This window comes from Heloderma suspectum, chromosome 12, assembly GCF_057233095.1.
Source record: "Heloderma suspectum isolate Gila_16-S chromosome 12, 16-S_ref, whole genome shotgun sequence".
NCBI classification, from domain to species: domain Eukaryota; kingdom Metazoa; phylum Chordata; class Lepidosauria; order Squamata; family Helodermatidae; genus Heloderma; species Heloderma suspectum.
The window spans coordinates 34503078-34529081 of NC_139469.1; the positions used below are offsets into that span (position 1 = coordinate 34503078).

Here is a 26004-nt window from a genome sequence, read left to right on the forward strand (position 1 = left end):
TAGTTTAACTATGTGGTGTGTGAAGACGTATTTCCTTTTAACTGTCCTGAATCTCCCACCAATCAGCTTCATAGGATGACCCCATTGGGTTCTAGTAGAGGGAGAAAAATGTCTCCCTATCCATGTTCTCCACACTATGCATAATTTTGTACACCTATATCTTGTCTCCCCTTACCCTTCTTTTTTCTAAGCTAAACAAGCCCAGCTGTTGTAACCTTCCCTCATAGGGGAGATGCTCCAGCCCCTTTTTCATTTTAGTTGCCCTTTTCTGCACTTTTTCCAGCTCTACAATATTTTTTTTTAGTTACAGTGACCAGAACTGTACACAGTATTCCAAGTGTGGCTGCACCATAGATTTGTATAGGGGCAGTATGATACTGGCAGTTTTATTCTCAGTTCCTTTTCTAATTATGCCTAACATGGAGTTTGCCATTTTTACAGCAGCTGCACACTGGGTTGACCTCTTCACTGAGCTGTCCACCACAGCCCCAAGATCTCTTTCCTGGTCGGTCACCGCTAGCTTTGATCCCATCAGGCTATATATGAAGTTGGGATTTTTTGCCACAACGTGCATCACTTTACACTTGCTTACACTGAACCACATTTGCCATTTAGATGCCCATTCTCCCAGTTCGGAGGGATCCTTTTGGAGCTCTTCACAATCCCTTTTTGTTTTAACCTCCCTAAATAATGTGGTGTCATCTGCAAAATTGGCCACATCTGTTCACGCCTAGTTCCAGATAATTTAAGAACAAATTGAAAAGCATTGGTCCTAATACAGATCCCTGTGGGACACCACTGTTTACATCCCTCCACTGGGGGATTTACCATTTATTCCTATTCTCTGCTTTCTGTTCTTTAACCAATTACTGATCCATAAGAGGACCTGTCCTCTTATTCCATGACTGCTAAGTTTGTTCAGGAGTCTTTGGTATGGGACTTTGTCAAAAGCCTTTTGGAAGTCCAAGTAAACAATGTCTACCGGATCACCCCTGTCTACATGTTTATTGACACTCTCAGAGAACCCTAAAAGGTTAGTGAGACAGGACTTACCTCTGCAGAAGCCGTGTTGATTCTTTTTAAGCAGGGCTTGTCCTTCTATATGCTTATTAAGTTTATCTTTAATAATGCCTTCAACCAAATTACCTGGAACAGACAGTAAGCTAACTGGCCTGTAATTTCCCAGATCCCTCCTGGATCCCTTTTTGAAAATTGGTGTTACATTGGCCATCTTCCAATCCTCTGGTATAGAGGCTGATCGTGGTGACATGTTGCATATTTTGGTTAGAAGATCAGCCATTTCATATTTGAGTTCTTGAGAACTCTAGGATGGATACCATCAGGGCCTGGTAATTTATTTGCTTTCAGTGTATCAATAAGGATGAGAACGTCATCTTTTGTCACCACTATTTGCTTCAGTTCCTCAGACTCCCTTCCTGAAAACTTCAGTTCAGGCACAGGTATCTGTCCTATATCTTCTGTAGAGAAGATGGATGAAAAGAATTCATTCAGCTTCTCTGCAGTCTCCTTGTCCTCCTTCAGTCCTCCTTTAACTCCATTGTCATCCAGTGGCCCAACTGCCTCCTTAGCTGGTTTTCTGCTTCTGATATATTCAAAGAATTGTTTATTGTTGGCCTTGATGTTATTAGCGATACAGTCTTCAAAATGCTTTCTTGCATCTCTTATTGTCTGCTTGCATCGGCTTTGTGCAACCTTGTGCTCCCTTTTGTTTTCCTCACTTGGGCAAGACTTCCATTTGCTGAAGGAAGCTCTCTCTTCTCTAATAGCTCCCTTAACACTGCTCATTAACCATGCCGGCGACCTCTTAGACTTGGTGCTACCTTTCCTAACCTGTGGTATACATTTTAGCTGGGCCTCTGTTGTTGTGGTTTTGAGTAATCTCCAAGCATTTTGAAAGGATTTAATCCTTTTGACTCCCCCTTTTCACCTCCGTTTCACCATTTCCCTCATTTTAGAGAAGTTTCCTCTTTTGAAGTCAAATGTGACTGTGTTGGACTTCCTGGGCAATTTTCCACTTAAATATATATTACATCTGATTGCACTGTGATCACTGTTTCCAGTTGGTTCAACAACATTTACATCTCATACTAGGTCCTGAGTGACAACACTTAGGATTAAATCTAAGGTTGCCTCGCCTCTGGTCGGTTCCACGACCAACTGTTCTAGGGCACAATCATTTTGGGCACCGAGAAATTTAACCTCTATCGTGGGTGGAACATGCATTTATCCAATCAATGTGGGGAAATTGAAGTCGTCCATTATTACAACACGTCCTTGTTTGGAGGCCTCCCTGATTTCATCTTTCGTCTTAAGGTCACTCTGAGCATTCTGGTCTAGAGGATGATAGCATGTTCCTAGCACTAAATTCATTTTAGAACCTGGTATAGTTACCCACAGCGCCTCTGTGGAAGAGTCTACACCTTTCAGGTGTTCTAGTCTGCTCGAAACTATGCCCTCTTTGACATACAGGGCAACACCTCCCCCAGTACACCCTCCCTTGTCCTTCCGACAGAGTTGATATCCAGAGATGACCGTATCCCACTAGTTCTCTCCGCTCCACCAGGTTTCTGTAATGCCCAATATATCCACGTTTTCCTTTAAAATCAAGCGCTCCAACTCTCCCATTTTGGTGCGGAGGCTTCTAGTATTTTCATGGAAACACCCTTACACGGTATCTTTCCCCAGATGCCTCTGGCATGGGCATCTTTTGCTATGGGATGTTGGCCCCTTTTATGTTCTACCATGTGCTCCTGGTCCATTTCCTACCCTTCTACATTTGGGCATTCAGAAACATTTTCATCTTCATCTCTTCTGGATGATTTAACCCGAACTGGATGCTTCCCAGCTCTTCTCGGCTTTCCCCCAGGGTTTAGTTTAAACGCTGCTCTGCCAGCCTTTTTATATTCAGCCGCCACTGCACTGCTCACTCCTAATTCCATATAATCTATGAACAGGTTGAAAGGCATTGGTCCTAATACAGATTCCTGTGGGACCCCACTATTCACTTCCCTCCTTTGGTAAATTAAAAAAAAAAATTACCATTTTTTCCTACCCTCTGTTTTCAGTTCTTTAACCAGTTACTGATCCGTAAGAGGGTCTGTTCTCTTATTCCATGGCTGCTAAGTTTGCTCAGGAGTCTTTGGTGTGTGACTCTGATAGATTGTGAATTGTCTAAACCATTCTTTAAAACCATGAAAGCTGTTGGTCATTGGCGCAATTTGTCATAGCGAATTCAGTAAGTTAATTACATGTTGTGTGATGTAGTGAAATTCCAGCTTGAAGTAACAAAACTCTTCCACTCCACCACCACACAAAAAAACAACTTCTGCTAGCATCAGGCTTAAACCAAGTCTATATTGGAAAAATAATAATTTATCTGATCCTCTTTCCACCCCCTGTTTTTGTTTCATTACTGGCTGCTTTGCGAATTTTAACACAGTAAAGAGAGTTTAAAGAGCTCAACCAGAGAAACAGGACCTGGCATCTTGTGAGAATGAATTGTTAGCTTCTCTCTTGTGATGCTGATGGCTCAGTGGTTTGCCGTGTCATTTTTGACCTGAATAAAACAAGCAGAGTTCAGGAACTGCAGTTCCATTAATTGATTCAACATTTCATTCTTGGCTTCTTCCTACATGTGGTTTAGGCCATGTGGAAGATCAGCATCTTTACAAGAGAAAACCAAACACACTGGCTGTGCCTCCTCTGAGGAGCCATAGACTCTGAGGAGTCATAAACTCTGAGGAGCTTTTGGCACTCTGTAGCAGCTCTGGATACCATTTTGTTTTTAGTTTTTTTTTATCCTGCCCCCATTTTTGGCACCATGTGTGTGTGGGGGGGGTGGCAGCCCACAAAGTAGGTTGCGGGGGGGCAAAATGGGCCCTGGACTTCCCAAAGTTGCTCACTGCTTTGGATTAGACTAGTTTAAAGCTTTGGGCAGAGGGAGGCATTTCCTAATCCTGTTACCTGATATACTTTTGATTGGGGACTGTATGCATGCTTGTCGCCCTCCAGATGTTTTGCCTACAACTCCTGTCAGCCTTCACCATTGGCTCTACTAGTTAGGGCTGATGGGAATTGTAGGCCAAAATGTCTGGAGGGTCGCAAGTTGCCCACCTCTGATATAAAGCATGTGTTCTACCACTAAGCCCCCAGCCCCTCCAAAGCTTTGCCAAAGGGAGTGAAGTCTGCCTTAAGGACAAACATATCTGGAGAAGGGCAGTTGTTCACGTGGTTACATCTTTGGAGTCTAGTTGAATGCTGGCGGTGAGGGAATGCTGGTAGTGGTTCAGGAGAGCCCACCATCTTCTACCTTTGGGAAGAAAATGGTCCCAGAGCATGCATCCCTCTCTCCCCCCCACACACACACCATCCGCACACCCAATTCAGATGATAATCTATGCATGGTTTAGAACAGGGATAAGCAACCTGGTGCCCTCCAGATATTTTGGACTACAGCTCCCATCAGCCCAAGCCAGCATGGCCAATGGTAAGGGATTACCAAAGTTATAATTCAGAGTATCTGGAGGGCACCAGGATGCCTGCCTCTGGTTTTCAAGGATCAGGAATGAGCCATGGCAAGCATCAGCCTTTCCTTCGCTACCTCCTTCATGTGAAAGGAGGACAGTGAAAGCTTCCACATTATGTATGAACATGGGGAATTGTGGTTTGTTCTTACCAAAGTTAGTTAAAACAAACTAGGATCAAACTATGGTTTAAGATCCTGGTTTATTAACTAAGTTTTCTTAGAAAAAAGCATAGTTCCCAATTTTGTATGTGACACCAAACTGTGATTCTAAAGTGCAAGGAGGAGCTTTCACTTCTCCTCTTTGTGCACAGAGGAGAAAGAGATTGATAGGGAAGCGTGCAAGCCCAAGGCTCACTGACGCTTGTTCCTGATAATTTAATCCTGGTTGCTGAGTAAGTGTGTGGGAGAGAGGGAATGGCAGCGCCGTCCAAGTCGAATGAAGGACTCTTTCAGATAGAGTTAGAGTGTGTGTGGGTGGGGTGGTGGTGGGAGAAGTGCCTTCAACCTTGCCAGTTGAAGGATAGGACTTGGCGTATCGGTTGTTAACTAGGTTGGTAATGCCTTGTATGCCATTAAGTAGGTGACGTTAATGACCACTCTCTATTAAACTTCTTTTAGTGTACATAGCATTTTCGAGCTGTTATCTCAGTAATCCTAAATTCTTTATAAGCAACATCCTTTGAGAACCTGCCCAGATTCTGGGAGCATCTTGAGGAAACAGGTTCCTCCCTCCAGGTGCTTAGTTTTCTGGGCAGGACTGTCTCGCTTGGCGTGCCACAACTGCGGAACCTGTAGACCCGCTAAACTGCAGCTCAATTGGGATTTAAGATTCAGGAACACTCTTAATATATGGTGCAATGAAAACTGGCAGATGCTACAGCTGATTTTATTGCTTTAATTTTGCACCTTGAAATGGTATGTTTGATGTGCTTCTGTACCTATTTGGCTATTTTAAAATGATTTGTCACTGAGAACTGCTTTTGTTGTGCACTTTTGTTGGACAGAAAATGTATAAATACAGTATTTTGTGTCACTAGGGGCAGCTTTTATTACATTCAAATGTGGGATTAGATTATGAGCGCCAACAAGAACGCCCGCTACAGTCGTTTTCCCAGTGGTACAACGAACGGTGCTTCTTCAGAAAATACTAACGGGGTAAGAGAATGCAATGGAATTTTGGGAATGTGTGTTTATTTATTTCATTTTTATACCGCCCAATAGCTGAGCAGTTCACAAAATTAAAACCACGAAAACCAACAGAAAATACAATATAAAATATAATAGATTAAAACTACAGAGTAAGAATACAACCAGAGTAAAACCTAGCAGCAGTGCAGATACTTAAAATGCAATAGCAGATTTAAGACAGCAGAGCTAAAAAAACCTAGATGCTAAAACACAAAAATGCCTGGGAAAATAAAAGGGTCCTGGAGAAGGACCCCGAAGATGATCTTAGACTGCAATCTGAAGCACACTACCTAGGAGGTAAGCCCAATTGAACAGAGTAGGACCTACTTTTGAGTTTTAAAAAAAGTATGTTTAAAGTCTGTTTTTTGCTTACATTCTTGACTTTTAAGAAAAACTGGCTGTGCCATTCCTGACAGTTGCCATCACATCCAGTCGAATTACAGTTTTATCTTGGTATGGCTCTCTCTTCTTTGCTAATCCTGTATAATTAGTTCTTTCACTCTGTGGAGCATGTGGTAATGTCTTTCCTCTTTGTTTCAGACAAGAATGGAGACTACTTTTGGGCCTGCATATTCTGCAGTAACCACTATCACCAAAGGTCAGTGTTGAGCAATCTCTAGTTCTGCTTATTACTCCATCTGGAAAGGCTGTAACCTATCTAATCTACCCACAATCTTTCCTTAGTATATAGATCAAAGATCTCTGGTTTAGTGCCTTACTAAAAAAAATGAAGGACTGCCTTGCTGGTTCAGGCTGCAGGTCCTTTGAGGCCAGCAATCTGTCTCCAGCATGACTAGCTAGAAGCCTCTTGAAACTCCAGAGCAGGGCACAGTGGAGACAGGCAGATTGTCCCCTGTTGTGTGTTCCCAGCATGTGGTAATGGAGGTTCCATTTTTACTGGTGGCTTAGATAACTTAGCGAAAGAGCAAGTAGGACCTGCAACAAATGTCGCAGAATGGAGTGATCCTGTTCAGAATTTCGGGCAGCAAGCCATGCCTTCTTTCAGAATACCCTGCTCTATCCTGCACCCTCCCCCAGACCAGTACTCAGCATTTTGTGGCCAGTGAGAATGCTCAGTTGTCATAGACTTGAGTTCACACAACATGATAACCCACACTCAAGGTGGAGTATAGGTTGAGTGTAGGTTGCCATTGAACCATGAGTTGTTGAAACATGTCTGTTTCACAAACACATGAAAAGATCACATGGTTTATTGTTGGGTTGTGAACTGTGGGTTGTTTGTAGTTAACAGACCATGGTTTGTTATCATGGCTGGGTTCAGACAACACAACAACCCACATTTCAATGACAACCCACGTCTCAGCGACAACCCACACTCAACCCATACTCAACCTTGAACATGGGTTATCGTCTTGTGTGAACCCAGTGGGTTGTTTTGGAGGGGATTCCCCCCCCCCATTTTTTTGTGTAGTTATTCAAACCTTGAGGTTTCCTCAAGCATGCAATACCTTCCTGTTGTGTGTGGATATTGCTGCTTTGGCGCTGAGAGAATGAGTTCACTATTAGAATATACAAGTAGACAAATCTTTGGAGGGCAGGACTGTCAACAGCTATTAGCTGGCATTCCGCAACCGAACATCTTCCCGCTTCAGAGCTGTTAAAGAATCATTCATTCTGCCCCAGGGCCAGTTATACATGCATGCCCCTCACTTAATGACTTCAGCATCAAGAAGGGGTCTGGGGCCTAAAGTGGATGTGATGGGGGTCGCCATCTTTGTTTATGGGCAATGTGCTTCAGGGGGCAGACATTGGAACCAAAGCATGCGCACTGCAGCTCTTGCAGGCTAAAGAAATGGTTCATAAGCTCAGCTAATTAAAAGCACCAATTGGGAATACAAAACAATAATTCTGAAATGGAATGGCTGTCTTACTCCCTCATACCCCCACCAAATTTGCTGAATTAAAAGTCTGTGGAGTGGAGTTGGGCTTCTTCTTTTTTCTTTTGTGTGGGGGATACGTTTTCTGGAGCTTCTAAAAAAGGCATTGATTTATAGATGGAATTTGATTTATAATCTGTTTTATAGATAGGAGCTGAATCTGTTACAATGCAAAATATTGCATTTGTGAACCGCCCAGAGAGCTTTGGCTATTGGGCGGTATAGAAATGAAATGAAATGAATGAATAAATAAATAAATATCTTGGGTATCTGTCCTGGTTCTTTTTTTAGCGGATGGAAGTAGTACGTTCAAGCATGGCCGGACACCCTCCTCCTCCAGTACACTCACCTATTCACGTGACGAGGACGATGGCATGGTATGTGCCTTGAAGAGGGGGCTTGCAGCTGCTGCAGATGTTGTAAAATTGGGAGTGGTTGATGGCTTTGACAGATTATTCTGCTTGAATGTGCAGTTTCCATGATTCTGTTTAAGTCGCAATTTCTTGTCCACTGTTTTTTCCCTATGTACACCTGTAGAGGGCACTCTTCACCACAGTATGCTGTGTTGTGTGCAACAGAATGTAGGTTCACAAATCTATCTGTGAGGTTGATTAGATGGTGCCAACAACAAACCGCAGAACTTTGTTAGTGCCTATTTGCATCAGGAGGCCTCAACTCGGAGAACTTTATGGCAGAGTGCATTCTCAGTCTTCAAGATGCAGGGCTAGCTATTCTGTTAGTGTTTTATATCTGCACTTTTACAACAGGTGCGTGTTCGCTGGCTGGCTTTGTGCAACTTTCTCAGCCTAGCCTACTTTACAGGGCTGTTGGGAGAATAAATGAGAGTCAAAGTCTGCAAAGCATTGGCTGGTTACTTCAGATCAATTAAACACACACGCACACACCATGCCCCCTTAGGGTGCTGTGTCAGAATGCCGCAGTGACTGTACGAAACCCCAACTGGCCCACAGCTGTCAGGGACTAGATCTAGCACCCCTATGCTGCCTAGCTTTCTGGCCCACAATATCCCAGTTCTCCCTTGGTTGTTCACTTCCTTCTTGCCGATACTGCCCAACCCCTGATGTCTGTTTAGCACCTCCTTTCTTCAACTCCACTGGTGCTTCGGGTCGTTGCTTTTCCAATCACTATCAACTTTGTTTGACTTCTCCTTTAGCCATCCTGTCTCTTGGTCAGCCTCCCCAGTAGTCCTCTCTCTCACTCCCCTCCAGCATTCTGACCTTCAGAGCCCTTTCGTGCCTCAATTCCCTGCCTCTGTTGCCATTTTCTTCAAGCCTCATTCTCCATTAAGAATCCTCATTTTCAGTCTATTACATACTCTATACATGTCAGACTCTTGCCTCTGGGACAACACCCTGTCTCTTAGCTTCTCTAACTCCTGGGGCCGTTTCCCAATCCCTCAGTCATCCTGTGTGAGGTTTTAATCCTCCGCACATGAACAACTTCCCCTCACAGAAGCTGAATTATAAAACTATGTAGTTCTCTGAGCAACTGAACCATCACATCAGCTCTGCCAGTCACTTTCAAAGGGTTCACTCACCGCCACAAGCCTAATGTAGTATTATGAGAATTGTAAAGCACTTTGTATGCTGGCTGGTGCTATAGGAAAGTTTATGAATAGCAGTAGTTCTGGATTAACCGGGGTCCTTTCAGTGTGAACAGGAGCTGAAGCACATTATGAGTGTGAGCTGTTAGAAAATGGTATCTTATGTATGAGGCTTGTATCTCCTTAGGCCTTTGTTGTTTTTGTGTTTATCCTGTGTTGTATACTAAAGACTTGTTTTAATATTCTCGGTATGTACGTTGCCCTGGGAGCTTTATTGAAGGGTGGGAAGTAAGTGTTTAAAATAAAATAAATTAAAATAATAAAATAATAATGATTTCATTAAAATTTAAAACTTAAAATTAAGAAAGCACCCTTCGCATTCTTGTTTGCCCTCAAGCCCAGTCCCCTATTTATTTGTTTGTATCCTTCAGCATAACATACTCCCAGTGCAACTAACAGAAAATATTTTTAAAATATGACTCATAAACTATAGTCATCGAGATAACAAACGACAGTAAATCAAACCTAAACAATCGATAATAAATAAATTAGGTAGTGTGGTTCTACAGCTGTTATATTGGCCTTAGAGCTGGGTGGCTTTGGTTTGAATCTCAACTCAGCCACCATTCTCTAGTTGTTAAACTGGAGCATTGAGGGTCGGTTTTGCTGGGTCTCTGTCAGCCAAACTGAAGTCAGGGTTGTAAAGTACTGCATTCACTGAAAAGTGCTTTACGAAGTATAATGTATGATGACTTCCACATATATATTTGCAACATACTCTACATGGAGTTGCTGTTAAAAATTGTCTGGAAACGCAAGTTGGTACAAAATGCCGCTGTCAATCTGTTGTGTGGCGTGGGGTAGTCAAAATGTATCATCCCAGTGTTATTCCATCTGCATGGGTTATCTCTTCATTTCTAAGCCCAGATTAAGTGCTGGTTCGTGCCTTCAGAGCCCTAAACAGCTTGGGACCTGGGTATCTTAAACAATGCTTTCTCCCGCATGTTACTCCTCAAACCCTTTGCTCAGCATCTGAGGCTCTGCTTTGGATTGCACTGCTGGCTGGAGTATGGCAGGTGTCTACAAGGGATAGGGCCTTCATGGTTGTGGCGCTAACCCTGTGGAGTGCCCTCCCTAAGGAGGCCCCAATGCTGTTTGGATGCCAAGATGAGCTTCTCTACAGAGAGCATTAGAAAGCTGGGCCTCTGATGTTATCAAAGTATGGGCAGGCCCATGTTGAGATGGGTGACACTTCAGGTATCCTGGCCCCAAGCCATACAAGGATTTAAAGGTCAAGACCAGCACTTTGAATTGGGCCCAGAAATGAGCCAATGCAGTTCACGAAGCACCAGCTTATATGCTTAGAATGCCTGGTCCCAGTTAGTAATCTAGCAGTGTTCAAACCTACACCAAACTAACTACAGTTTCTGACCTGCCCTCAGAGAAAACTCCACGTATAGTGCATTATAGTAGTTTTTAGAGACAACCACAGCATGGATAACTGAGGCCAGGCTATCTCTACTAAGTAGTAAGTATTATTATGAGATGAAATTATCGTACGAGTCAGACACGCAATTACTTGAGATATCTCTCCTACTGATGGAGTGGATTTCCTAATAGCAGTAGGTTGCCTAGTCTGAGAAGTGTTAACCTCTCTGGATTTTGTTTAGCAATGCTTGTCTCTTTGGCTTTGAACTGCTGTTGTTTTGCTCCTTTTTACTGCTGCTGTTTTGACTCTGTGTAGTGCCAAAATTATTCAGTGCTGCAGAGCTCCTATACTCCAAAGCAGCCCACCCATCTTCCCATTCCCTTGCTCAGGAGGTTCTCTCCGCTGTTGCTTGAGCAATGAGGGGTGTGTGGTTCCACTGGCAGCATCCTTTGCTGAACCAGTCCCAGACAGCTGAAGTCAGGACAGGCTTGGTGATTGGTGGGCCCAATGCCCAGCTGGCTCTCCCACCATTACCCACCCCCAAACAGGAAGCCACAAAGCAGAACCCAGAGTGAATTGAATAGGAGGAAGTCTCCAGCCATCTACGCAAAGAAATTTGGCAGAAGTGAGAGAGACAGCCTGACAACAAGTGCTCTTAGAAACAGCAGAGTCCATGAGAAAAGCATGTTGAGCTTTCGGTGAGGGATCGTAGCTGGGAACTGACACTTCTGGGTAGAAGCCTGGCCAAGCACCCAAAGGTTCCATGTTGGGAAGGTGAGCTTATACGTAGAAACATCAGCTCTAGGGGTAAAAGTAGATGCTCGTAAGTCAGGAAGTATCCTGTAATTATTTACACTTGTCTGAGATTTGTCTAGCTTTAGCCTGTGGCTTAACAGTATGGCAAAAAGCAGGAATTATGCAAGTGCATAACTTGCATAAAACAAAAAAAGAGAGGATTTCCAAAGTCTGAAGTTAGAACTTCTGTTTCTTCAGATGGGCTATTAAAAACAACAGCAACAACTTCACAGAGCAAATAAAACATCTCACCCTGCTTGTCAAGGCCCAATTTTATCTTGACGCCCCTGAATTTTGTGTAACTGCAGTTTATTTCTTGCTCCCAGAATGTGAACATGTTGCTCTTAATGAAAATAGTAATGTAGGAGCTCTATTCATGTAGGGTGTTGCTTGGAGTTCTGCTGACTTGCTCTGTTCTCCTGCCCCAATCAGAAGATCCAGAAGCTGGAAAGGAAGCTGAGTTTCAGTTCAGCCCAAGAAATTAAGGGCTATATGTGGGATATCGATTCTGTGGAGGTGTAGAAAAGCCTAAGCCTTTCAAGAATCTCAAGTTTGTGGGGGGGGGGGGGTCTGGAAAAAAGCAATCTGTGAGTCCTTTAGAATAGGTTGGAAGTGTGCAGCAGTTACAGAAGTTACAGAAAAAGATTTGCTCTGTTCACAGAGCAGGACTTAGAGAGCTCCTGGCCCCTTCCCAAGACTAACAGAAAGAAGCAGAACAAATAGGAACAATTGCAGAATAAATTATGCAGAAACAAGTGATGTCATTCATGCTTGTTTAATTTCCATAATTTAGTCAAATTGCAGAATCAAGCTTTTATTGTCACAGATGTTTAATGTGAATTTAGCCCTGAGGGGACCCTGGCTAATGTGCTTTGCATTTTGTTACGCAATCCTACCATTAGAAAGAGCTGTCTGGGATCACCCACAGTGTCAGTGCCAAGCAGAGGCGCCCTGGGTTATTGAGAAAGGCTCTACAGACAGGAATTGGACCTGTGGCCAGCTACTGAGCATCACAGATTTAAGGGGAACACCCTGCACTATGTTTTGCAACATATGGCTATAAGTTACCCACCCATCTCTTTTTCTCTCTGCAGCCACCACGTCTGTCTGACTCTGCCATCTCCGTCCGCTCATTGCATTCCGAGTCCAACATGTCCCTGCGCTCAACTTTCTCTCTCCACGAAGAAGAGGAGGAGCCAGTAGGTATTGGGGGTTGGGGGGACTCTTCCATAAAGAGATGCAGAGCAGGGATTGAAGGGCCTTTATGAGTTGCCAGAGAGCAGAAGGACATCTTTTTTAATTAAAAAAAAATCCCATACTTGACAGAGGAACCAGAATCTCTGCCAAACACTCAAAGCAAATCTGTAACATAATAAGAATAAAAATAAAACAAAAATAATAGCAGAATAAAAGATATCCAAATAAAAACACAACCCTGTTTAAACCAAAAAGCGTATACATGTGTAACTTTTTTTTTTAAAAGGTGGACATAACCGCAGCACAACAGCAGGATCATAAACATGATTAAAACCAACTTTCAGCCTATACCAGGCATCTCTAAAAAGGCACATTTTTAACCTGGCATCTAACATACTGACTTAGTTTGCACAACATGACTGTCCACTGTGAGTTGTTTCAGGGCTATCTGAGTGTTGTCTAACACTCAAACAGCCGCTACTGCCTGGATTTGCACAACATGGCAAGCTGGGCACCCGTGGATGCCATGCAAAAATGGTACCCAGAGGCACCCAGCATGATCCAACAGCCCCTGCATGTAAATTAACCCATGGTGGGCTCTTGTGTCATGTGAATCAGCCCACTCAGTTTTGGAGTTAGGTAGGCCACAATCGAGAAGACCTGCTTTTAGTGGAGATTGAACCATACTTTAGTTGATGGGGGAGTCCAGAGCAGAACTGCAGGTATTCAATTTAGTGCTCAGGGAGAAACATAGGGGAAATGTATTGAGGTCTTAAGCTGTTTTGTCCCCCATGTCATTTATTTACTTTGCTGTAGGACAGTAAATGGCCAGAGTAAACAGTGTCTTGTGCAGAGCAGGGGGCTAAATAGCAAAGCTTTGTAAATGTGTATGGGACATGCAGCAGGGATTATTAGCCAGCTTCCGGCCCAGATTCTCAAACCAAAATTCAAGTATTTTCCACTCCCTACTTTAGGAAGGAGTGTGCATAAAATCTAGATTCTGAACCTGTATAGAGCTCAGAACTGTAATCATATTAAAATTATTCTCTCTCCTCAGTCAGTCACTCACTATCACACATACATGCACACACACAAACATATCGGACCCAGGACATGCTGACACTGAGCCTTTGTAATCTCTTCCTCATATTTTAGGAAGCTAGTCTCTTGTTGGCTGTAATCACAAGCAGTGGAAGGTTCTTTTAGATATACAAGTATAAATCTTTAACTCTGTACACCGATTGATTTAGACTCTTAGCAGAACCTCACTTTGTCTTGGACTCCTTTTTCTGCCTCTTACATTGGCTTTTACGCTTCAAAGCCTCGCCACCTATTTTGTGCAACGTTGCTGAATTTGAGTGAAGGGCTGAAAGCTTTCCGTTCTATCTTTGTTTTCTGGTTGGTTGTTTCCCCTGTGCAGGAGCCGCTGGTGTTTGCCGAGCAGCCTTCAGTAAAACTCTGCTGCCAGTTGTGTTGCAGTGTGTTTAAAGATCCAGTAATCACAACTTGTGGGGTAAGGAGCTCAACCAGGCTGCATTTTAGTTGCATGGAGGAAGAAAATCAGCAGTATGAGACTGCCCAGCTGGTACATGTTTTCAGATTGCTTTCCCCAAGGGAACGAGCTCTAGTCAGAAATAATGAAGAATCCAGCAAGAGCTTGTCCTGCACACACCCCTTGGGAATTCTGTGCAAGGGCTAATTAACTTCAAAGCCCCACTGGTCAAATGTGTGCCCAATAGTAGAGCATATGCTTTACCTGAAGAAGGCTCCAGGTTTAGTGCCTGGCATCGCCAGTTAAAAAGAGTATCTACTAGCAGGACTAGGAAAGACCTTTCTCTGATCCAGACCTTGGAAAGGTACAGCTAGGTGCAGAAGGCATTCTTGGGCTAAGCGCACCAGGAACTGTCTTGCGTTCATTGGTAAGGGCTTATCCAACAGTAAACTGCTGTTGAAAAGAAGGAGAAGGAGCCAGGCAGAAATCCCAGAATTCCGCTCCACAATGTGGCTATTTCAACCATCCCCTACAGTTTACTCATATTTCTGGGGAGGCTGGAATTGCAGTAGGAACCAGTCTGGCTTGATTTGCAGACGCTGTTTGGCATCTTTGGCAAGAGCACTTTGCAGCTGTGCAGGCCAGGAAGGGAGCTTAGAACTAATCATCTATGCCTGAAATAATGCTCTGAGGAGAAATGAGCAAGCAGACTGGATCTTGACAAAAAACCCAGTGTGTGTTCATTCTCTCTCTCACTCCTTCACATTATCCTGAAATTGTTACTCCAGTGTTTTCTTGGATATTGATGGCAGATTCATGAAGTCTCTCAATTCTGTGTCTATTTTACACTGTAGGCCAGCCTCTTCCCACCTAGAATGCATTCTAAATAAGCAAACAAGTTCAGGCGTTGAGCAAAATATTTGTAGGCAGACTCCTCACAAGGAAGGCAGGTTGCAATTTATAGTTGCCTGTAGTCCTCCCATAGGTAAAGTTCCCACCTCCTGTTTGCTTTGACTGAAGCAGAAAAACTGCCTTAAGCTATAGTCAAAGCCAAAAAGGAGGATACTGTGAACTTAAAAACCCAGTATTGATCTGAAGAAAGTTAACTTGTTCAGTGGAAAGAAAAAAAATCTGTTTTCATTCCATCTAAAAGATAATTGATTGCATAGTGTGTGTCAACTCCTTCTCCTCATGTGCCAGGCCTCTTCACTTTCAGGCAAGGCTGGTGTATTCAGCCATTTCCAAATTGCACATTAATTGTGCAATAGATGTGTGAACTCTCCTGAAGGAGAGTGACTGGGTTCGCACCATCAGAGAATGAAAATAAACCAATGTAGTTTATTTTCCTGCCCCATGCATGCTGGTTGCGTGCCATGTAATTTCCATTATTACCCTCGCTGGGCGCAGTTTGTCATGTTGTTTGAACCTGATGAGAGTGTGCGTTGTGCAGGTTTACAAACCACCTGAGAACCCCTGGCTTGTTTTAGGGTTGTGCAGTGGTTTGTAACCAACCCCCACTGTGCACCCTAGCCACGTATAGATGACACAACAAACCGCACCTAGCGGGGGTAATTATGGTAATTATGCAGTGTGCAACTGGCATGTGCAAGGCAGGAATATAAGCTACAGTGGCTTATTTTCCTTCCCTGATCATGCAAACCCAGCCAGTCAATTGCCTTGTACAGAAAAGAAGCAATTCTCATTTATAATTAGTGTCCCATGTGTGACAGTTTCCTCCAAAGATTCGAAGTGCATCAAATAATAAAACTGCATTGTTACAATATATTCTTAGTGATGGATATACCTAATAATCCTTATATAAGTATCAGTCCTTTGAGTGATCCAAATTATTCTTCCTCTGCTATAGAATATTCGCCTTATCTACATAGCTCTGCAAGATTTTTGAATACAAATGCTGTGAAAATACAAATGCTATATGTTAGCAAAACACAAATGTAAAAGTTGAATGGATGGTAAAAAAACCAACAACAAACATATCCTTAAATTGAGCCCAAGTTTCTCCAAAACTGACAATCAGTGCTATCTCCTAGGAGAACAAACTTAACGGGAAGACTAAATTTGTCACCTTTTGCAGGCTGGAATTTAGTTCACTGACAACTACTGAAAATCGTTTTAAGACACTGACATGTAGTTCACATATGAGGGGTTTTTTTTGTTTACATTATCTTGTGGTTTCACATTATATTGTGTGCTTACATATTTAGCTCTCAGTTGTTTATTTCTCTTTCCAATTAGTGAACTTTTTTTTTTTTTGGATCTGTGTGATAGGCAAGCAACAATGTTACAGCTCATAAGTGTATCTTTTTTATGAGTTGTGGGGGTGGGTTTGATAGCTGGCAGTTGAGTGAGGGTTCAGTGTCTCTTAGCAGAGCCTCAGAAGGCTCAGGGAATTTGGTTCTATCAGTTGTTATTGGCTTTAGGGCACAGTCCTCTGGGTTGCGTCCTCACGAGACAGAAGCCTCCAAAACTCGGAGGCTCCTGTGAATACATTGCCAGGCTGAAGCTGGCAGGGTGGGAGGAGCAGCAGAAGTGACCTTCGCCTTCCCATCCCCCAGTTGCTGGGTGTTTCACTAGATGGGCCTTTTAGCTGTCTAGCGACAGGGCTTCAGAGGGGGAGGGAAGGAGGCTAGCAGAGGCTTGGGGTAGCTCGTATTCTGGCCTCTCCGGTCTCCTTCCCTCCCCGTGGGACGGGAGTGTCAGATCTCTGATTCCCTCTTCCAGGGTCGGAGCGCTGTCTCCGCCCTTGGCGTGGGGAATCCCCACTGCCTATTGGCCCCTCAGACGATGTCTGGGGGTCATAGGAATGCTTCCTTAGTAGCTAAATGGAACATCCATGTTCAGAAATGGTCTGTCTCTGAATACCAAATGCTGGGGACAAACAGAGGCATCCTGCCGGGTGCTGAGGGAAACAGAATCCTGGGCTAGAAGGGCATTTATTCTGATCCAGAAAAGTCATTCTTATGGTCTTGTGTTCTCTTTCTTCACAGCACACATTTTGCAGGAGATGTGCCTTAACTTCTGGTAGGTACTTGAAGACTTTTTGGAATCCTCTTTTACTGTCTTGAGAGAGACAGTTTCTTCCTCTTTTCCTTTCCTCTGTAAAACGCAAGTGGTGCCTGTAAAAGGCGTGCAGTGCCTGGAATGTCGTGGGCAATTGCAGCTCTCTTCCACCTTTTCAGACTCTGAGAGTTCTCTCTTGATCTATTTATTTTAGGCAAATGCCTATCCCTGGATATTTCATCCAAGTGTACCGTGATGGTTGGCCCTTAAAGACAAGTAGTCCTGCTTGGCTGATAGGCCATCCTGCAAGCCCCTCTCTGAAGGATAGCTTCTCTAATTTATCAGAGCTCCACTAGTGCTGGAGTACATGGGCACGAGTCATGCAGGGGGGCTGGATGCGCCACCCCTGGCCACTGGAAAGCACAGTCAAGCTGCTGCTTTTGACTCTGAGATTTCACCAGACCTTGCTGATGTACTTGCAAGCATACCTTGCTGGTGATTTTTATTGCTAGGTTTGGTTTTGTGATTCTGTGAGTCACCTCCATAGTTATAAGGGCTAGAAACTGATCCCTTTTTAAAAGTTATTTTTAATACAAATGCTTATTAAAAGACAGCAACTGCAGATGGCACGCATTCTTCTAAAAGAGGCATTCTCCCCTTTCTTACATGTAAGAGGGAGGAAATACCTCTTCTAAGATGATACCTGCTGTGAGACATTTGAAGGAAATATGCTTCTTGCTTCAGAACTTGCCTTTTACCCATGTGCATCTTTATGCCAATTTAATCAATACGTTAATTGACTAAAATGTCTTTAATTGGGTGACAGCATTACTTAGAATCCTGAAAATGGCTTGAGCTTTTAAACTACAACAGGCAAACCATGTTTCAGAGTAGTTGGTCTTCTTTCATTTTCCATCTGCCAACACTCCAGGCCTCTGCTGCCATTTGTCAGATCAGATTTCATGCTAAAATATAGTTTGTCAACCACTTCAGACTGGCTGATCGCAAACTATGGTTTCACAATTCAGACATTATACTAAACCATAGTTAAGCTTCCTTAACTAAAGCTTGGTGTGGTGTCTGAATTGAGCCATTCTTACAGAATGTATTTCTTCCTGCAGAGAAGTGCCCGGTGGACAATGCCAAACTGACGGTGGTTGTCAACAACATAGCTGTAGCTGAGCAAATTGGGGAGCTCTTCGTTCACTGCAAGTACGGCTGCCAGCCTGCTGCTAGTGGCAAGCCTTCTGTCTTTGAGGTGGACCCCCACGGCTGCCCGTTCACCATTAAGCTGAGTGCCAGGAAGTAAGTGGGTGTGAGACCTCTTCCCAAGAAAGGGCTGTGCTTGGCAGCTTATTCCCATATTTGCAACTGGTTCTCTGGGGCCTCCCACCCCTGTTCTCCCACCCTTGGGAACATGGGCAGGAGAGTGCTGTTGCACTCGTGTCCTGCTTGTGGTTTCCTGGTCAACAGCTAGTTGGCCACTGTGTGAACAGAATGCTGGAGTAGATGGGGCCGTGGTCTGATGCAGCAAGGCTCTTCTGATGTTCTTATGAGTTGTTGCTGGCGTTTGTGCTCTGTGGGGGTGGGGTGGGGGGTGATACTCCTTCTTGCTATTCTTTACAGCTAATTGAGGGTGAACAGGGCCCTGGGGAGAGCTTGAAAGAGCAATGCTGCAAAGGGGTTCCATTTTGTAGGCATTTGAGTCGGTGAGGCAGTAGAGCAGGAATGGGGAACCTCCTAGCAGCGGATCACATGTGGCCCATGGGAGTTTCCCATCTGGCCTGCCAGCTTCTCCCCCTGGCACTGCCTGCTCTCTCCCCACACACCAAAATCTCTTGCATGCAGTGAGCAGCTGATTGGAGATAAGAGATCTTTCCAGCTGAAAATCTCTTTTCTCAGATCAGAGATGAGAGGTTTTCCCTGCTCCTCCCTCCCTCCACACTGCATTTAAGCTTTTAAAAATCCTAAATTTCTGCCAATAGAGACTTTTAAAGAGTCTCTGTTGGCAGAAAGGAAGGAAGGGCTGTGACCTCCCCTTTAAAAAAAAAATTCCCTTCTAGCTTTTTAGAAACCTAATTGCAGCGAGGGGTGGAGATTTTCAGGGAATGAGTGAGTGAGTGAGTGTGTGTGAGTGAATGGGGTCTGGGCAATCACTGGCCAGATGCCAGCAGTGAGGTGGCCCCACCCACATTTGAATGTGCCCCACCCCCTTTGGGGTGCATCCCTGCCACTGCTGGGCTGCAGCACCTGAAGTGTTTGCCCAGAGCCAATTCATACCTCGGGCTGCAAAGGGCTCCCTGCCCCTGCCCCTGCCCCTGCGTTAGAGGATGACGCAGAATGACTTTGTTCACTGCAGCAGATTGGCACGTTTTAATATTACGGGGGGGGGGGGGGCTCACAAAGTTCAGCTCAGGATGAAACAGGGGCATGATTGCTTCCATGTACTGATCGTGTCTCAACTGCTTTTACTGCAAAGCTGGCACAAGTGGCTTAAAACCCCCAGAGAACAGTCCACCTCTGTGTTTTCAGCAGTGGCCAGCCAGAGCTCCCAAGTGGGTATGAAAGTGGCAGCCCTTCCTTGTCATTTGCCTCTGAAGATGGAGGTTCCCTGTACCTAATGTGGCTGAACTGGTTTCATCCTCTTTTTTTCTTTTCTTTTTTGCAAGCTAAGCTAATGGCCATTGACACAATCTGCAGTAGCGAATTCCTTCAGTAATGATATGTTCCATGAAGAAGTGCTTAATTTTGTCAAAAAGTGGCATGATGGCTCCCCCAGCGTCTGTCTAAAAAGGGATGCTGGAAGAAGTTGTCCCTGGTGCAACTGCTGAAACATTTAGCCTCCTCTCCCTGGTGATACTCAGGGAGGGATGATTTTTCTTTTACTTTCTGATGCTCTATCCTTTGTCCAGGGACCATGAAGGTAGCTGTGATTATCGGCCGGTGCGCTGCCCCAACAATCCCAGCTGCCCACCCCTTCTCAAGATGAACCTGGAAGCACACCTCAAGGAGTGTGAGCACATCAAGTGCCCCCATTCCAAATACGGGTAAGCAGGAGTGCATTTCTTCCAGAATTTGACAGATGAAGATAGGATCTTGGCTTGGAACATCCCTCTTCTGTGCAGTAGAGCACAACGGTGTCCTCAAGCTGTTCCTAATATTGTTGTCTGAAGGTGTGAGAATGTTCCTGAGATGATCCTCCATCCTGTAACTTCTCTCCCATACTTTAGGTGTACATTCATAGGAAACCAAGACACATATGAGACTCACCTGGAGATGTGCAAATTTGAGGGCCTCAAGGAGTTCCTCCAGCAGACGGATGATCGTTTCCATGAGATGCAGGTGGCAATGGCACAGAAGGACCAGGAAATCGCCTTCCTGCGGTCGATGCTAGGCAAACTTTCGGAGAAGATTGACCAGCTGGAGAAGAACCTGGAATTGAAGTTTGGTGAGTCTCCAGTGGAAGAGGTAGCTCTACCTTCCAGGTAATAGAGGGCTTGAGAGTAACTGCTTGGACCAAATCTTTAAACTTTTCCTGGTCACCTTACTAAAAGTGTCACCAGCCAGACCTGAGGACTTGGGAAGGAGTCTTGAATTTCCAGGACTTCAGAGCTGCACTCTTTGTGTGCCAGTTGCAGAAGAGTGTAGTTGCAAGAGTGCCCATGGCGGCTTGGGCCAGCTAGTTGCAGTGGTGTCCTTTGTGAGGTAGGTGGAGGAAGATTACTATGTGCTGCTACTTGTCACTCCAGTTAGAGTTGCTTATTATCAAAAAGCCAGGGTGATGGGCTTGGCCTACAGAGACCCAAGTTTCAGTTCACAAGGAAGCTTGCTGTGTGACCATGGCCCAGCCTCTGTCAGTATAACCTACTTCACAGGGTGGTTTTGAAAGAGAATGGGGAAACCTCCCCCGCCCCCAAGTGCACTACCCTAGAGGAGAGCAAGGTCCAGATAAACAGATGGTAATGGGGTGTTGAAAGAGCTGTGTGGTATATTATCTCAGCAATTTTCTGTTCACCCTGTAAGGTAGGCCAGTTTAAATATCCCCACATTTGCTGATGTGGCACTGAGGCTGAGAGAAGAACAGCTTGTCTAAGGCCATCTAGGAAGTGAGTCACCCAGAGTAAGGCGGTAGTGAGCTTACCAGGTAACTGTTATTGAGCGGCCAATATAAATACTACAAATCTATAATAATAAAAGAGGATGTGTGTCTGTCGGTGCCATAGCACCAAGGTCATGAAACCTAGCCATGTGAAACTTGGCATGCATACTAAGGGGACTCCAGGAGTTGTGCCCCTTGGATTTATTTTGTTTTATATATGCATTAATTATTCTTTATTAATATTAGCGGGGGGGGAGAGAGGGAGTGTGTGTGTGTGTGTGTGTGTTTGAAGCCTGCAGTACCAACTTCAGTCACTAGGTGACAGACCTCCCTAACCAGCACATCGCTTTGCAGTTGACACAGTTTGAGGCCAGGGAAAAGTATGCTTAGGGACAGTTATACAGCTGCCCCTCCCCACTTCTGTGGGGCAGCCCCCTTCAGGGGAATGGAATGGGTAGAAACCTCCCTCAGAGGGCTATAGGGGTACACCATGGCAGGGGCCATGCCTAGGGGTGCCCTGTTCAGATATGGCAGACACAATGTGTCCAGCTCTCACAACTGTGTAATTCTGCTTGAAGGCTTTGCAGTATCAAACTAAGGGCTGTTTCAACCCATGCAAAGCCGGGTCCATTCGCTAGTAAATAATAAGTGGATTTGTGGTGGAAATTAGGTTTAAGCCAGGGGCTTTCTTGGCTGATGGCTCACAACTCTTGGTCATTACATTGTATCAGTGCTCAGATCTGAAATGGACTGGGATTGGGTTGGTGTTGGGACCTGAAGGGATGGAGATTTTACCCACTTGAGTTTGCATTCAGAAATCAAAAGTCCCTTTCTCCCAATTGTCACTGTTTAGATGTGCTGGATGAGAACCAGAGCAAACTGAGTGAGGATCTGATGGAGTTCCGGCGGGATGCTTCCATGCTCAATGTGAGTGTTGCCATTTCCTCCCCAAACCCAAAACAGATGGGCCAATGGCCCTAGGGCAGAGGTAGGTAACCTGGTGCCCTCAAATGTTTTGGAGTACAATGCCCATCAGCCCTAACGAGCATGGCCAATGGTCAGGCATTATGGGAGTTGTAGTCCAAATCTAGAAAGCACTGGCTTGCCTACCCGTGCCCTAGGGAATGAATTTCCCCAGCATCCTAGGGGCTTGGCTCAGCTGTTTGAGTCACCCGAAACTATCTGTTCTACAGGGAACTCCTTTCTGCTTGTAGCATCTTGCTGTTTGTACAGCATAGGACTTCAGAAGGCCTTATGGACGGTATTAATCTAGGTTTAAATTTTCACCTAATGGGCAAAGCATAATTAGTGCCAAGGACCCTGCTTTATTTTAACTAGTATAAATTAAATGGTGTATTGATAATCAAAGATCAATATAGGAACAGTAGAGGATTAATAAGGCAGGTTTGCAATACAAGAACAATAAAACATCATGTAATGCAGGGAATTATACATAAATGAGAAAATAATATCACAGGAATGCATCAGAATGGCATTGTCAAAACAATCAATCAGGACAATTTGAATAGCAATCCTAGATCTCCATTTCTCTGCTAAACCTCCCTTCTGTCAATGCCATAAATCCCCTTACTATTTTAGACTGCCTATAATTGTGGAATAAAGTTCATATCTTCCATTCCAGCACAGTCAGTTAGTGATCCTTTCACCTCCATCAGAGCTGGAACAACAGGAAGGAAGGAAGGAAGGAAAAGAGGGGAAAGGGAGATAAAACAATAAGGAGGGAAAGAGAAGTGGAACAGGGTGTGAGGCCTCCTAGAAGTGATCCTGAACATCCTTTTTATATTGATCAGATATGGGACCATATCTTTTTATAATTTACATCATTTTGGGAAAAAAGTCTGTAATTCACAAACATGTGAGTTATTCCATCTTTCATAAGCACCCAAAATCTTTGTAGGGGAAAGGCCGGTGCGGATCCTGTTGCTTTCCATTTCTTTATAAGCACATTCCACGTTCTCCATGCATGTTAAGGATTTGTCATCTGCTATGCCACAGATGTTCCTCAGCCTCTTACCATAGTATTCTTGTTATCAATAAATTCCATCAGCGGCCACTGTTTGCCTTGACAGGAAATGCCACTTTGACCCGCAAGCAGGTTCTCCGCCTTCCCCAGGAGTTGAACAGACGAGTGTTGATGTCCATCTTGGTCCACTAGGGCTGCTCCACTGGGGCTTGCAGAATCCAGTGGTTTCCTGGACCTAGCAGGGTCTGATCAGCAGGTGGCCTCCCTGTCCTTATGTCAACATTATAGCCAGCATTATGACTGCTCTCCCTCTAATAAGTTTTACTGCTTTGCCTCTTCAGGATGAGCTGTCCCACATCAATGCCCGGCTGAACATGGGGATCTTGGGCTGTGAGTATCTGGCTGTTTCTCTCCACAGGCATTGGCTGATATTGCAGAACTTCTGTGTTTCTGGATTTGGAGGAATTTTAGTTTTTCTTAATGCAGGGTTCTAGACATCTGGCTCAGAAGTCTTGATTTCAAGGTGGACATATGTCCTAGGTAGAGCTGTCTCCCACCCAGTGAGGGCAAAGTGGTGTTGTGAATTTAAGGAGATATTAGTAGGTAAAATGAAATGATTTCATTGGGTCAACGGAGATTGATGTATATCTATGCAAGCTTTCCAAGTTAACAAAATTTTTCATTGGAAAGACTGGAAATACAGCAAAATAGGGGAACAGGTTTGACTATCTATATTATAATTCAAACAAATGCTGCATGTCCATATGCAACTACATACAAGCTTTAATGGAGCCCAGAGGAGATTAGAAGGGGTACTTGGATTTCGTTCAAGCAACTATATAACTGCATGTACTATATAACTGAATTTTAGCTGAGCCATTTTGTTTCTTTTAGGTGTCCAGATTCTGGTACACTGGACCACTTTATTATTTCTGGTTTATAGCTTTCCATTCTTCTAGATGAAAAGTGTTGTGAAACTCAAAAGGCTGTATACACAACACTGGTTTGATGAAAGGGTATAATTTTACCTACTTGAATCAGAAATGCATTTTAAGTTTAACTGGGTGTCATTGCAATCAAGAAAGACATATTGTGCACTGTCTAAAGACTGACAGTGTGGGAAGGAATCAACGGCTGTGGTGCACAACTGCACTAAAGGCATTGGGAAACGTTTTATGGTATTTATTTGTACTTGTATTATTGTGCTGGCTATGGTTTATATCCCCCTACATTATTTTAATCGTAGATTTCCATATTGTGTATGTAAGTTTCGTTGAGACTGCTTTTTGCAATAGGAAGCAATACATACATTTTAATAATAATAATACATTTCTGGGAACAAAATTTAGGTTGTGAGGTAGGATGATGAAATTCAGGATCTCTAGGGCAATATTTTCAGAAATGTGATCTATTGCATGCCCAGGCCCAGCTAGACAGGGCAAGCTGAGGGTTCTCCACATGTGGATAAGATGGTGGTCTTGGGAGGAAGACTTGTCAGGCCTTGGGTCTGGACCACACACATCTGAGAGTTCTTCCGGAACTCAAATGTGAAATTGTTGATCTTTTATAAAAATAAAAATCAACTTTTAACTCTGGTAACCACAGGGAATTTCCTTGCTCGTTGGTAACTTATCTCCAAATACCAGTTCCTGGGGGACAGGCAGTGGGGTGGGGAGGACTGTTGCCTTCATGCCTTGCTTGTGAGCTTCCCAGAAACACCTGGTCAGCCACTATTGGAAAAAGGATGCTGGACTTGATGGTCCAATCCACTGGTGCTGTCAGCATCCCTCCCCAAATGGCAGTTGGACAGGTTCTGTTGCGAGAAAGTCATGCCCATGAAAGCAGCTTCAAACTGTCTTCAAAATGTGTGATCCAGTGTTTCTTAAAAGAACATTTGACTCAAAGGGGCTCTCACCCTGGCATCCCTTCTTTTCTTCTCCTTTGCAGCATATGATCCCCAGCAGATCTTCAAGTGCAAAGGCACCTTTGTTGGGCACCAGGGCCCCGTCTGGTGTCTGTGTGTCTATTCCATAGGGGACTTGCTCTTCAGTGGCTCTTCTGACAAAACTATTAAGGTAAGAGCATCACTGAAGCTACGTTGGTGATGGAATGGATGGCAGAATTGCAATTCTTAATCATCCTGAGGCAGTGGAAACACATGGGTTGTGTTCCCTACATTCAGTACTTACAGCATTTATAAAGAGAGAAAAATGCTCAGCCCTGCCCGGAAGCTCTGTTCCTCTGATCTGACAAGTGCAGGGACTTGAATGTCATGAGGGGAAAAAACATTGCAGGTCCTTTGTCGGCAATGACATTTTAACAGGGGCCACATCTGGAACTGAGCAAGGACCTGTGTGAATTAATGATTTGATTACTCAATTAATTAATTTTATCCTGCTCCTTAGTCAAAAAGGCTTTCATGCAATCAGTAAAACAAGACAGTTCCTACCCACAGGCTTACAATCTAAAAAGACACGACACACAAGGAAAAGAGGAATGGGAAAAGAACAGGAAAAAATTAAATAGCTTTTCAGCAGGGCTGGTGGAATGGCCCTGCTTCCCTCTCATCTCTCTCTGTACAAGCTGCTAGAATGGCTGTTGATGGTGACTGGCTTCCTCCACTGACCCGAGTGCACCAGCCAAAGCATGTGACAAGGGTTCTTTAGCCCCCTCCTTTCCAGTATGAACAGCATCAGAGGCTGTGGCAGTTTTCCCCCTTGTACATTTCAGCTGTTTACTCCTGTTTGTCTTAGCTTATGCACAGGAGTCAACAGCTAAAGCCCATGTCGGA

The 26004-nt window shown here is 44.2% G+C and overlaps 1 protein-coding gene across 3 annotated transcripts in view; it reads left to right on the forward strand.

Annotated features, from left to right (window-relative positions):
- The window catches only part of TRAF7 (TNF receptor associated factor 7), a 61067-nt gene that overhangs the window by 20059 nt on the left and 15004 nt on the right, over positions 1-26004 (forward strand). The window contains exons 2-14 of one of the 3 annotated variants that reach the window (XM_084819035.1): positions 5584-5701; positions 6124-6187; positions 6275-6332; positions 7924-8009; positions 12515-12619; positions 14038-14130; positions 17118-17151; positions 18252-18435; positions 20043-20177; positions 20361-20578; positions 22083-22156; positions 23555-23603; positions 25161-25288. In XM_084819035.1, coding sequence (XP_084675161.1) covers positions 6281-6332; positions 7924-8009; positions 12515-12619; positions 14038-14130; positions 17118-17151; positions 18252-18435; positions 20043-20177; positions 20361-20578; positions 22083-22156; positions 23555-23603; positions 25161-25288 — 1158 coding nt within the window. In that variant the 5' untranslated portion in view covers positions 5584-5701; positions 6124-6187; positions 6275-6280. The remainder of the gene's footprint in view (positions 1-5583; positions 5702-6123; positions 6188-6274; positions 6333-7923; positions 8010-12514; positions 12620-14037; positions 14131-17117; positions 17152-18251; positions 18436-20042; positions 20178-20360; positions 20579-22082; positions 22157-23554; positions 23604-25160; positions 25289-26004) is intronic. The other 2 variants (XM_084819034.1, XM_084819036.1) reach the window with 2 other exon arrangements.